The 12009-nt window shown below is 33.6% G+C and overlaps 1 protein-coding gene across 1 annotated transcript in view; it reads right to left on the minus strand.

Moving 5' to 3' along the window:
* The window catches only part of LOC129231214 (WD repeat-containing protein 11-like), an 84637-nt gene that overhangs the window by 46558 nt on the left and 26070 nt on the right, over positions 1-12009 (minus strand). The window contains exons 7-11 of the mRNA XM_054865470.1: positions 11016-11133; positions 9422-9554; positions 4344-4519; positions 2451-2742; positions 1568-1652 (exon numbers count right to left, since the gene is read on the minus strand). Coding sequence (XP_054721445.1) covers positions 1568-1652; positions 2451-2742; positions 4344-4519; positions 9422-9554; positions 11016-11133 — 804 coding nt within the window. The remainder of the gene's footprint in view (positions 1-1567; positions 1653-2450; positions 2743-4343; positions 4520-9421; positions 9555-11015; positions 11134-12009) is intronic.

Below are 12009 nucleotides of genomic sequence, written 5' to 3' on the forward strand. Positions count from 1 at the left end.
AGTACAAAAAAGGATGATTTCTAAAAGTCTCAGGGAAAATTCGATATGGTCGGGTTGCATGCCTCAATGATTTGACATGTTTAACCCCCAACCCATAAAATATTTTCTAATAGATACAATACATCGTTAAGAATGAGTCTTTTCTTTACATCCTTAACCAAAAGTAAGGAAACATATTACAGGGGAAAAAATGATGTGAAGTTGGGGCAAAGCAGCAAAACCATGAAGCCAGGTATCCAAATGAATATAATATCATATAAATTTGATAAATTCAGAGTGATGAAATTGGTATGCCTCAGTAGTGAAAGTTTCACTCAAAGATGGGACACAAAAAACTATTAAGAGCTAATTTAACACTAAAAGTGAAACACCTTTAATATAGAATGAAGTACAGACTTGCCAACCTTATGAAAAGAAAAAACGGGAGATCCAGTCAAAGCTTTAAGGGAGAAAAAGGGAGATTTTAAACGATGCTATAATAAGTAAAAAACACTGTTATAACAAGTATTTATTTGATTTTTTTTATGAAAGAGAATTCACTCGTATAATCGCTCTCATAAGTTTGTAGATATTTCTTTTTTTCAGACATCGCTAAAGATGAATGTTAAACTACAACGCACGCTGTAGATCAAGTAGCAAGATGAAAACACGCGGCGCAGTTAGCATGCGTCTGAAAACTGAACGATACCGCGAAAACGGCAATGGCGCATGCTTGAGATAGAAGTGGAAAAACGAACATAGAGTTAACCAAAACACCATCTCCGGCAGCATTTCAGTGGAAACTCTGAACGCACCCATCGGATGTTTGCCGCTCACCTTGCGTTCGACGAGCCTCTCCGGTCGACCAGTAAGTAACCGGTTACTAACCGCAGCGTTCTATGATGAACCGGTTACCGCATCCGTTACCATTCTAAGCAGTTGATTGGAGCAAGTGATCATTAGCTGTCACGTGATTAACTAACCGGTAGCAACGCCATCTATTAGGGCTGTGAGTAACTATTTTAAGGAAGAAAATTAAGTTTAATTTAAAAAAAAAAAAAACCCGAAAAGAATAAAAAAATGGGAGAAATGGATACTTGTTAATGTTTTATTTGCAAAGAACAAGTTCAATTCTATTAGTGTTTTAATTCTACTTTGACACTAATTCTACTAAGTTTTTAATTTTGGCCATTTTTTCACTTTCTTGGACTTTGCAATAAAGAATTTAATATCACCCTAATAATAATACTTGGTGAACTTCCATTAGATGAAACTTTCACTGTTGAGGATTGAGATTGTTCATCACTCTCTTTGGATCTTGCTAATTATGTTTCAAAATAAGAATAGAGTTGAAAATATGTACAATAAGTTATACAAACACATAGAAATGGATGCATACCATTTTAAACGCCTGTGTAAAAAAAGGTTAAATTCAAAACGATTTTGCATTGGATGATTCTACAAATTGCCATAAATTAATTTTGACAAGATCCAAAGGATAAGTAAAATTCTATCACATAAATAATCACTGCATACATGGGAAAAATAGCTTTCGTTAATTTAAGGCTGTTAGAATAAAGAGATATACCTAACAGGAGAAGTATGAAGAGCAAACTCCTTTGTTATCACACCAGTTGCCATATTTATTATCTGAATACTGCCACCTGCATTACCTTTATTAAAAAAAAGTACAAACAAATATGTTGAGCTTTCATATTTTTCTCAGTCTAAAAAAGAACACAAAATTATTACAGTAAAAAATTAAAATACATGCATAAGATATGCATAACTTTTATTGCTGCAGAATGTAAAGATTTTACGTAACTTTTAATATACATAAAATTAATAGCAGAATCTGGTACAATGAGCACTTGTGGGGAGAATTAAAGGGAAAGTAGAGATTAACTTCAGAATGCATAATTCATTTCAGAAAAAGCAACATTTTAAAAAGTTTGAGCTATGTTCCTGTGGAGAAACAGAAGCATTTAATTATAAGTCGGATCTTTTAACTTTTCAAATTAACAGGGAGAAACGTTTATAGACTCTCATTTTAAAAAGCTAGAGCTAATTTTTGGTACTTATAACGCATACAAGCAGAAAGAGGATTTGGAGAAAGATTGGTATTAAACTTCTAACTTGGATTTAAGTGATACCTTTCCTTTGTAAGAGGGTGTTTATATTACATTTTAAACAGCCACTTATTCAAAAAAAGAAAGAAATCAAACTTAAGAAAGAAAAAGAACCTATTTATAAAAAGGTGCGATAAAAAAAACACTCATATTTTGAGAAAAATTTCAATCTGCAATTCCATTGGTTAAAACTAAATGCAATTGTTCTCACGTAAAAAGATTTGCAGTTCAATTCACAACATATAGTCACATAAAATTTAGTATTCGCAAATATTCTTAATTGAAAAATAATTCACGTTTCAAGGAAATGGATTTATCAGTATAATAGGAATATTAGCTCACCTATAGCCATGTAAGGCTTGTAGACATTCCAATTTCGGAAAGTAACTGGTGGACACATGCGTATGACGTGAGGGGGAGAGGCAAGTGCACTTAAGAGACCAGTGACGAAAATATTGAGTCCTGTCTCTTTTCTTTGGACATGCTTCTCTGATGGATATAATGCAGGACCTAGAGCATCAGAAAGAGTGCTTACTGGGTGCTGAAAGCAGGTTTTCTCAATCAATTTTTGAGGGAACTGAGTGTGGTCCAAAACTTTTGCCAAATATAGAGGAAGAAAGGTTTTCTCTTCTTTCTGTAATGCATTGAAATACATTTATCAAATGCATATGTTAATGATTTTACTGTGAAATATGCATGAATGACATGAAACCTCTAAAATACAAGAAATACAAAAGTCACAAAGATGAATAATTTATGGAAAGAATTATGCCTGAAGTGGGATTTCCAATAGCATGAGAACTATATAACATTTTTCATAAATGTCTGGAAGTTTTACAAATGACAAAAAATTAAGATAATGTTATATAGTTGATAACATGGATTGCTTTAAGCCAAACAAAAAGTGAACTCAAGAGAATGTGAAAGCTTGTGTCTGCATTAATATACAGGTAAATAAAAATACATTTGGGAGATAGTGAGGATCAAGAACTATTTTTTGTCAAATTATAAATGTACAAAATTTTCTGTTTATGACAAACTACTACAGTACAAAATGTTTCACAGTTTGATACACCTTACACAGTTTAGTGTAAATTCTGAAGTATGAAAATTTTTTACTTTTTCAAAATGTAATAGTAGATAACATAAGAATAGCAATTACCAGGGTATTATTTTACAAATGAAAAACCAAATAACCATTGTCATTGCTATATAATTCAGGGGTAACCCCCCGAAAAGCAAGGGCACCCTGTAAATATCATAAAGAATCCCACGCAAATGAAAATACCCCTCAAAACAACCCCCTCTAAAAATTTCAATGGCACAGTCTGCATTATGACCCCTCCCCCAGGTGGGCACCCCTGTATTACTATCTTTAACATGTCACATTAAAGTTTTCAAAATGATACACACTAAACAAGGTTTATATGATGACTAGCTACCAATGCCGTTAGATTAGCCTCCTGCATCGGCAGCCTTAGCCTCGCTGCCCACAGTGGCTTGCCCAAATTGCCATAGGCGGATTGGTGTAGAATTCTGTTCCCCTGAGGTATTGAAGGAGCTTGAGGCAGCTTAAATTAATGAAAGAAATTTGATTGGCAGTTTTGTGAGGTAAATAGCATTCCTTCAAAAGAAAAAAAGGAAAAATCATTGTATCAAAAAAAAGTGTCCTAAATTTCTTTCCTTGAAAGAAAAATATTTAAACATTTGTATAAAAAACGTTCCTTACTTAATTCACTTTTTCTCGAATCAGGCAAGTATTGAATCAACCCACTTGTGTTTGAAGCTGAGCCAAGGAATTATTGACAGTGTGCCAGCAGTGTTGCAACATCATGAAGAGTCCTGTCATGTCAAGGGGAAAGGAAGAGAATGCGACCCAGATTCGATGTATTAAACTAATATCTCCGCTAATTTAAGTCATTTAAAGATGCAAGTTGGCCAAACATGACCGCTGAAAAACTACAAATCTTTTGATATCTGGTTCAAACCTCAAATTGCAACTGATTTCAAGATGTTACAATGATATACATACAGGTTGGTATTGCCATTTTTTTTAGAAGTCAAATTTTAATATAGTAGATACTTATACTTACTAGAGAAAATACATTTTAAATAATTGGTGACTTTTATAACAATTAAATGAACAGTTTTCTTTGTTAAGAAAAGTTGTTAACAGTTTTCTTTGTTAAGAGATTTTTCTGTTAACGGTTCATGAAAGATTCCACTAACGTTTACCTGTTGATGGGCATCAATTTTGAAAAATAAGACTCTCCCATCACTGAGAAGGAGAGCGGCTTTCATTTCAGTCACAGGGCACAGCGCCATTCCCGTCACTCGAGCATGCTTAGTCAATCTTAGAGCATCAGACTGGCACTGCAAATCATAAGACACTTCTAGACTGCTTTCTGAACCTTTATTCAAAAATATTTTTCAAATAAATAATTTTATCACAGGATAAACTTAATAAAGATTTGCACATCAGTAAATGATTACATCGCTTTCTTTCTGTTAATTAACTAATAACAGTGAGTTTGAAATAAGGAATGTATGAAACAGTTATAAAACATTTAACACTACGTTGAAGTATACTCAAGAATGAAAAAGACATGAAAAGGTGGAAAAAACTACATAATCAGATGCGATAGTGCTGCTCTTTCAAGCTAGGCTTCCATAGGAAACTACAAGGGCTGCTTTCTTTTCAACCTCCTATCATACACCATGAAGGCCAGGCATGCAGCAGGTGACCTGGTGTGCACAGCAAATCTCTCTTCTACATCCTCTGTTACTGCAGAGTCTGACACCAAGTGTGAATTGCAAAGCATTATTCCTTTTTTGTAAGCAGAAGAGAATAGTGCAGTAGAAATTGATCAAAGAATAAGTCAAGTGTATCTACAAAACTTTATGAGTGATAGTGTGGTTCCTGAATGGTGCCGAAAGTTTAAAGATTGCTCAAACTATGTGCATGATGAAGAGAGTCAAGGAGGCAAGTCTGTCACCACAGAGGACCTTGCTCAACAAGTTGACCAAGTGCTAAAGGAAAACTGAAGATTCACATAAAAAAACTGTTAATGGAAGAAATAGCTTGAGGATTGGGGGGGGGGGACATTGCTCCAAAAATGACCATGGACTCAAAGAAAGGATCCCAAGGCACTTCAAATCATTAGCAGCAACATTTTTTGAAGAGAGTATTTCAAAGCTCGTTCACTGATATGACAAATGTCTCAATTCTCAAGGTGATTATGTAGAGAAGCAACCTCTGTTGTACATTACTTTTGATATTAAAGTTATTTTTTATGTTCAACCACCTTTCTTTTATAACCTATTGGGGGTTGAAAAAAAAACAGCCCTCATAGTACACTGGTGTCCAAAAGTTAAGCATAATTCATAAAATGCGAGAAAAATCTGTAAATTTTCGTAAAAGTATATAAAGTTACTTATGGAGATTCATTGGTTGAAGAAGAAACAATATGTTTATGCAAAATAGTATAGTCGATGGTGTCATGCGCGAATTAGGTGCGCGTTTCGGAATGTGGATAAAACAGCTCGCACGCTTCTGAGAGTTCAGCCGCGTTTCATGCAATTGCTGTACCAAGAAACATTGGATCTGGTGAAACAGAACTAATAATGACACAAAGAGGCCAATTGGACATGCTTGCGAAAGGAAGAATCGTTGGAATGCTAAAATCTAGACGATCGTAAACTGAAGTGTCTCGTATTCTTAATGTGCCTCAGTGTGTAATCTCGAGACTGTGGCAGAGGTTTTCAAATACGGGAGATGTTACCCACCGACCAGTACCAGGTCGACCAAGAGTCAGAACCGCAAGCCAAGATCGTTTTCAGGCAATTTTTGCACGACGTCATAGGGACAGCTGTGCCAGAGAACTGGGTTCGGCGCTCAGTGCCGTCACAGGAATAACAATTTCGAGCCAAACTGTTTACAGGATACTCAATCATGTCGGTCTGTATGCCAGAAGACCAGCAGTTTGCATTCCTCTCACATCAGCGCATAAACCCGCTCGTTTAAACTGGAGCTTGCAACATCGGCATTGGAGTCTGGGATAGTGGGCTAATGTGATATTCAGTGATGAGTCCCGCTTTACTCTACAGAGTGATTCTCATCAAGTAACGATCAGGAGAGAAAAGAGGACTCGTTTCTAACCGCAAAACATAAGAGAATGACATCACGTTGCGTCAGCAGGAGTAATGGTGTGGGCGGGCATTATGTTGGATGGCCGCACCGAACTCCATATTTTTGAGACAGGCTCAGTCACTGGTCAAAGGTACACAGACGAGGTTCTTGAGCCTTATGTTCGCTTGTTTCGAGGTGCTGTTGGTCCTGAGTTCATATTCATGGACGATAACGCGCCATGTCACTGAACAGCTGTGGTCGATGACTTCCTCGAATCAGAAAATATCCAGCGAATGACGTGGCCTGCGAACTCCCCGGATCTGAACCCTATCGAGCATGTCTGGGATATGCTCGAGAGACAACTTGCAGCCCGTTCGCCCCCGCCAAGCTCCGCTCCGGAGCTAAAAACATCTCTCCAGCATGCTTGAAACTGTTTAAGCCCACAACTCATCCACCACCTCATAGAAAGTATGAGTAATCGTTGTGCAGCGTGCCTGGCAGTCAGAGGTGGCCATACACACTATTGAACTTCAGCATCATCTTTTAAAGAAAAATTTTTGTGCAAAGAGTAAACTCCTCATATGCCTAATTTTCATTTAAACTATTTTTTGGGATGATAAAAGTAAATATTACCGTTTTTTGAGTAGTTTCCTTATTTTGTAACCGTGTTGCACTCGCATATCACGTTTCCCCCTATTTCGATGTATATTTCTCACATTACTCACATAAATAACAACTATGCTTAACTTTTGGACACCAGTGTATATATTGGTAAGTGATTATTCCCTTATTTTTCTCAGAATGCTCTGCAAGCACTGAGCGAGGAAAGAAGTCTACAGTTGTAGCAATAGAAAATGGGCTGTTTTATTATTAAATGTCAACCATTTTGCAAGAGAAAAGGCAAGAGAATGTTTTTTTACTGCTTTACTAATCTGATCTAGCTCTCCTGTAACTTATTCTTACCCTTAAGATGAAAGAAACTTCAGAGATAACATTTTCAAGGTATTGAAGAGGTGAAAAAAAAAAAAAACTACAGAACTTAACAGTATAAGCTTTGAAAAACATGCAAAATGTTTCAAACAGCAAAGCAGACATTAGGTCAAACATAGAATGAAAAGCATATTGAAAGAGGAATAATGTTTTCAGGATATTATATCAAGTGAAGTATCTGTAAAATATATCATTTTACTGGGTACTTTTTGTACTTGAATAGTCTTCACACAAAATTTATTAATAATACTTGAGAGTACAGACACAAAATATCATAACATAGATTTTTTTTTTTACTGTCAAACATTATGTAACAAAACTTTAGAGCTTTTTTTTTTCTTTAAATGGACAAAGTGGACGGAGGTCATACCTTAAATTTTCCTTAAACTTTCAGAATTATTTAAAAAGTATTGATAAGAGAAGGTGAAGCTTCTTCCCTCTCAAATCTGATTTGTTTTATCTTGAGCAGAGATCAAAGTTTAAGGTCATGTATACATAATGTTGGCCAAATGAATATTTTTCCTCAAAAGCAATTATGATTAACCTATGATGATTATTTAAAATATGACTACTACTAAATACTAGATATATAACACAAGGATCACATTCAAATGTAGAATTAAATAAATCCCCAATACTTTCCGAGCCTTCCACTCTGGAACTTTTCAGGGAGTGAACCCTGATGTTAGCATAAATAACTTGGTGGATTACTCATGACTTGGAGGGCAAGGTCAATTTTACAATATCTATTTTCATTGTTTTTTTTTTTGGTCTTGTTTCTGGCCAAATATCTGTCTAAGTCATGAGGAAACTCCAAGAAAATAAATGTGGGATTAATGTACGCGATGATGTATAACTGCAGCTATATTTCAAAGTAATTGACTTGTGACTTACAGAGTAATTGACCTTGAAACTTGACCTTTTCTTTTTGATTATCAGTTTTTAGACTAACTTCTAAAACCAAGGGTAACCCATATTGTTTTATGTTTTTCTAAGTACAATACCATATTGTGTATTTAATTCTTTGGTTATTTCTATGTGTCACTCATGGCTTTAACAGATATACAGGCAAAAAACGAAAACAGCATTTTCAAAAAACTATTTTCCATAAAGCTATGAGTGACCCACCAAATCGTTGTCGTTAACATGTACCTAGTATCAAGCAGAGCTGCCAAAGCTTGATTTTTTTCTAAGATATTGGGCTTGCAGTAGAGAACTTGGAGTTTTGGGAATCTGTCGAAATTTTTGAGCTTTGGACTTTATTGGTGAAAAAAGATACATTATTTAAATATTTTACTGATTAAACATTATATTTCCACTAAAATGATTTTTTTTGACAAAATAATCCAGAAGGCTAAGGAATCTAGGCTTCTTTCATGTGTATGCTGTGAGTACAAAAATATATTGCACTGAGAAGAAAAAATATCCCTGATCTTGCCCTGGTTGTAAGTTCTCTATGTCATTAACTTTCCTGTTTTTTTGTCTTGTATAATATGTATGATATTTTTACATAATTTTATTTTAATAACGTCTAAAAAAATATTATTGAAAGATCAATTTTTGGATTAGCATTTTTTTTTCACTATTATTTTTTAGATAGATAAAGTAAAAATCTGATGAGCTAAGCAACAGTAGTAGCTATTACAAAAAAGTGAATAGATTTTGCGAATTGCATGATCGAGGGTTTCCTTGCTAGGTCTTGGCAATTTAAAGTTACCATTCATGGATTTTCAAAAAATCCCATAGGCAGACACAGATCATGGATCAGTCAATGCTTTAGAAGTAAAACAATCATATCGTCACCTGAGAGCAACAGTTAGATATCTATCCCCAGAAATAACACTAAGATATCTTACTGTTGCTCTGAGGCAACAATATATTAAATAACATAATATTTATGACCTTAACTTTGATCTTTACTCAAGGACAAACAAGCTTGATTTAGAAACAAATAAACTTCCCTTTTTCTTATAGTACTGCTAACTTATCCTAAAATTTTTATGAAAACTGAAAACATCAACTATCAGAAATTGTCCACCTTTACAAGGGCTTTAATTTATAATTTTATTTTGATTATAAACAGACACCATGGTATTGAGCACTTTTATTTGAAATCTGGGGTAGAATATGAAATGAAGTATTCTATAGCACAGTTATATATGTGGGTGCTAATGAATTTATCAGAAGGACTTACATTCTGGGCGATGCCTTAGTCGAAGGGACACACTACCAGATTCATGTAAGATGTAGAACAAATCTCTTTGACGACATGAGAAAAATTGCATCATAGGAGAACTAGTATGTTCCATAGGTACAATGCCAACAGTCTGAAAGAGAAAAGAAATGTTGATATTTGCTACTTTCCAGTATTTTCATTCTTGTGAAAAATGAACAATTGAGGCAGTGAGAAGCACAGGGATGCAAGTGGACATTTTCAAGTTTTGAGTAAAACGTGTTTAAAGATAAGATCCTAGGTAGGCTTTCATTGATTTTTTTTCTAAATCATGCTGTATAGCAACAACTACCACGACTATTAGTACCATCTCTTGCCCCAAGACAGAGGAGAGGTTCACCTACCATGTGTACTGATTATCACCAAATTTTTAATTTCGCCACTTACAGCCCTTTGCTTCTCACTACCTCAATTGATTTTTCTCATGTTTCCTTTCTTAGCTACTTAACATAAAAAGTACATAACCAAAACTGTGTAATAACACTATTTTAAACAAATTCTGAATAAAATCAACACTGAATTCAAACAATTAAAATTCATGTTTACGCTCAATTCTATTCTGCAACATTTTTAAATTACATTAGTAAAATTTCTTCAGCATTGGTTTAATCACCACACCTTCATTCACTTAAATTTAGATTGAAACTTATTACATTTAAATGTTTAAATATTATACAATTGAATTTCATTATCGAGTGACTAGGAAGGTCTAATGAAAAGTGACCTTAAAAGTTTGTTGACCATAACTGCAAAAAGACAAAAATAAAAAGCATTCTATTATAATTCTTCGATGCAAGCTATTTTAATAAGTTTGAAAGAAGAAAAAAAAAATATAGCTGTTGCAGAAGTTGCATACGTTTAGACCAATTCCATTGTTTCATTTCAAAACCCTACTCTAATAGTTAAGTACAAAATGTGTAAAATAAGGATCAATGCCTAATATATGATATTTCTAAAAGAGTCAAACATTCGTCAACATTTAAAATACTCATTTTATATAGCACTGCTTTTTTCATGGTTTATCTATTTCTAATATAAGTCTTATAAATGAATGAAATGTTCTTTTGATGTTTGGAAATGGGGCAACAAACCAAAGCTTAGTGCATTACAGAAAAAAAAATGAGCTGAATGCCCAATACATTACAATCCTGTTTAAGTGTTGCATCCAACAACATTTGAGATAGATGCTTTTAGAAAAAAGAAAAGAAAAAACTAAAACATTTATGTCCAAAAGAACTTCACAACTCTACATGCATTCTGGCACACAGTTCAAGTGTTTGAATTTTTATGCTAAATTTTAAAAATAAGCTGCCAAATGAGATTTTTTTTTTCATGATTACACTGCATTAAAAAATACAAAATCTGAGAAAAAACCAAAGTGATGTGCATCTTTAATGTAATGTGAATTCGTGTGGCAATTGTAAGAAAAGAAATAAATGTTTTACATTTCGAGTTTGGAGCAAGTTGATGTGTACATAAAAAAACTATCATTGATATCTTAATATCAGTTTGAGAACCATAATAGGATGGAGAGAGTACAGCAAAGAGAAAGTACCTGATTTATTTCAAGATCAAGAATGAGCACTTCCTTTGGGTACAGCAAAAGCAAGTGGTGGCGATAAGACTTATGATAGGTCAAAAAAAGGCATTCATTTAGGGTTATGCCATCTTCACTAAAAATACAATCAATCAGTAGTGCAGAGTATCAAAATTTAACTACATGAAATTAAAAATCCAAGAAAAAATCCTATTCACATCTCAAAAAGTCATCAATCTAATGTGTCAACCGAACGGAAAACTTATAGATAATATAGACAGGTATATGCAAAATATACTAACATCATTAAGTTTTTATTCCCTCTTTGTACACATATTATACCTTGTTTCAATCAGTTCTAAGTAGACTATACAATAAAATTATGTATAATTCAATGAGAAGAGAATTGGATTATACTATCACAATGCTCTCAAATCAAACCAGTAGTACTATTTAATTGATTTTTTTCACATTCAAGTTAATATCTTACATTAAAGGGGGGGGGGGGGTTCGGTAATTATTAATCAAAAATGAGGATAAAAAGTTCAAAAATGAAAAATTTTCATCTTCAACATAAAAGAAAAGAAATGATTTTTCTTTTATTAATCTGCCCCACTGATATTTTATATTAAAATAAGGCACAAGTATAAATTCCAAAATAGTTTTTTTTTTTTTTTATAAATAGCTCTGATTGAAGTATGAAGATTTGAGCTACATTAACACAAAGTGAGAATGTTAAAAAGTAAGAAAGACCATAGACCTGAGGGACTGGAAAGAAAAAATGCAACAGGTGGGTAAACATTATACATTAATCAACCAAATTTCATTAAATTAGATAAAATAATTGACATTAAAAAAAACTTCATAACACATATTTATTACACACAAAAATTTATTTCATACACAATCTGACAAAATAGAATAGGTACAATTTAACTGGATTTACAAAATTCGGCAATTTTTGCCAGACACATGTCATGTGTTGAGCTAATCATTTTTATTTAACCTTGTA

The sequence above is a fragment of the Uloborus diversus genome, chromosome 10 (assembly GCF_026930045.1).
Source record: "Uloborus diversus isolate 005 chromosome 10, Udiv.v.3.1, whole genome shotgun sequence".
Classification (NCBI taxonomy): domain Eukaryota; kingdom Metazoa; phylum Arthropoda; class Arachnida; order Araneae; family Uloboridae; genus Uloborus; species Uloborus diversus.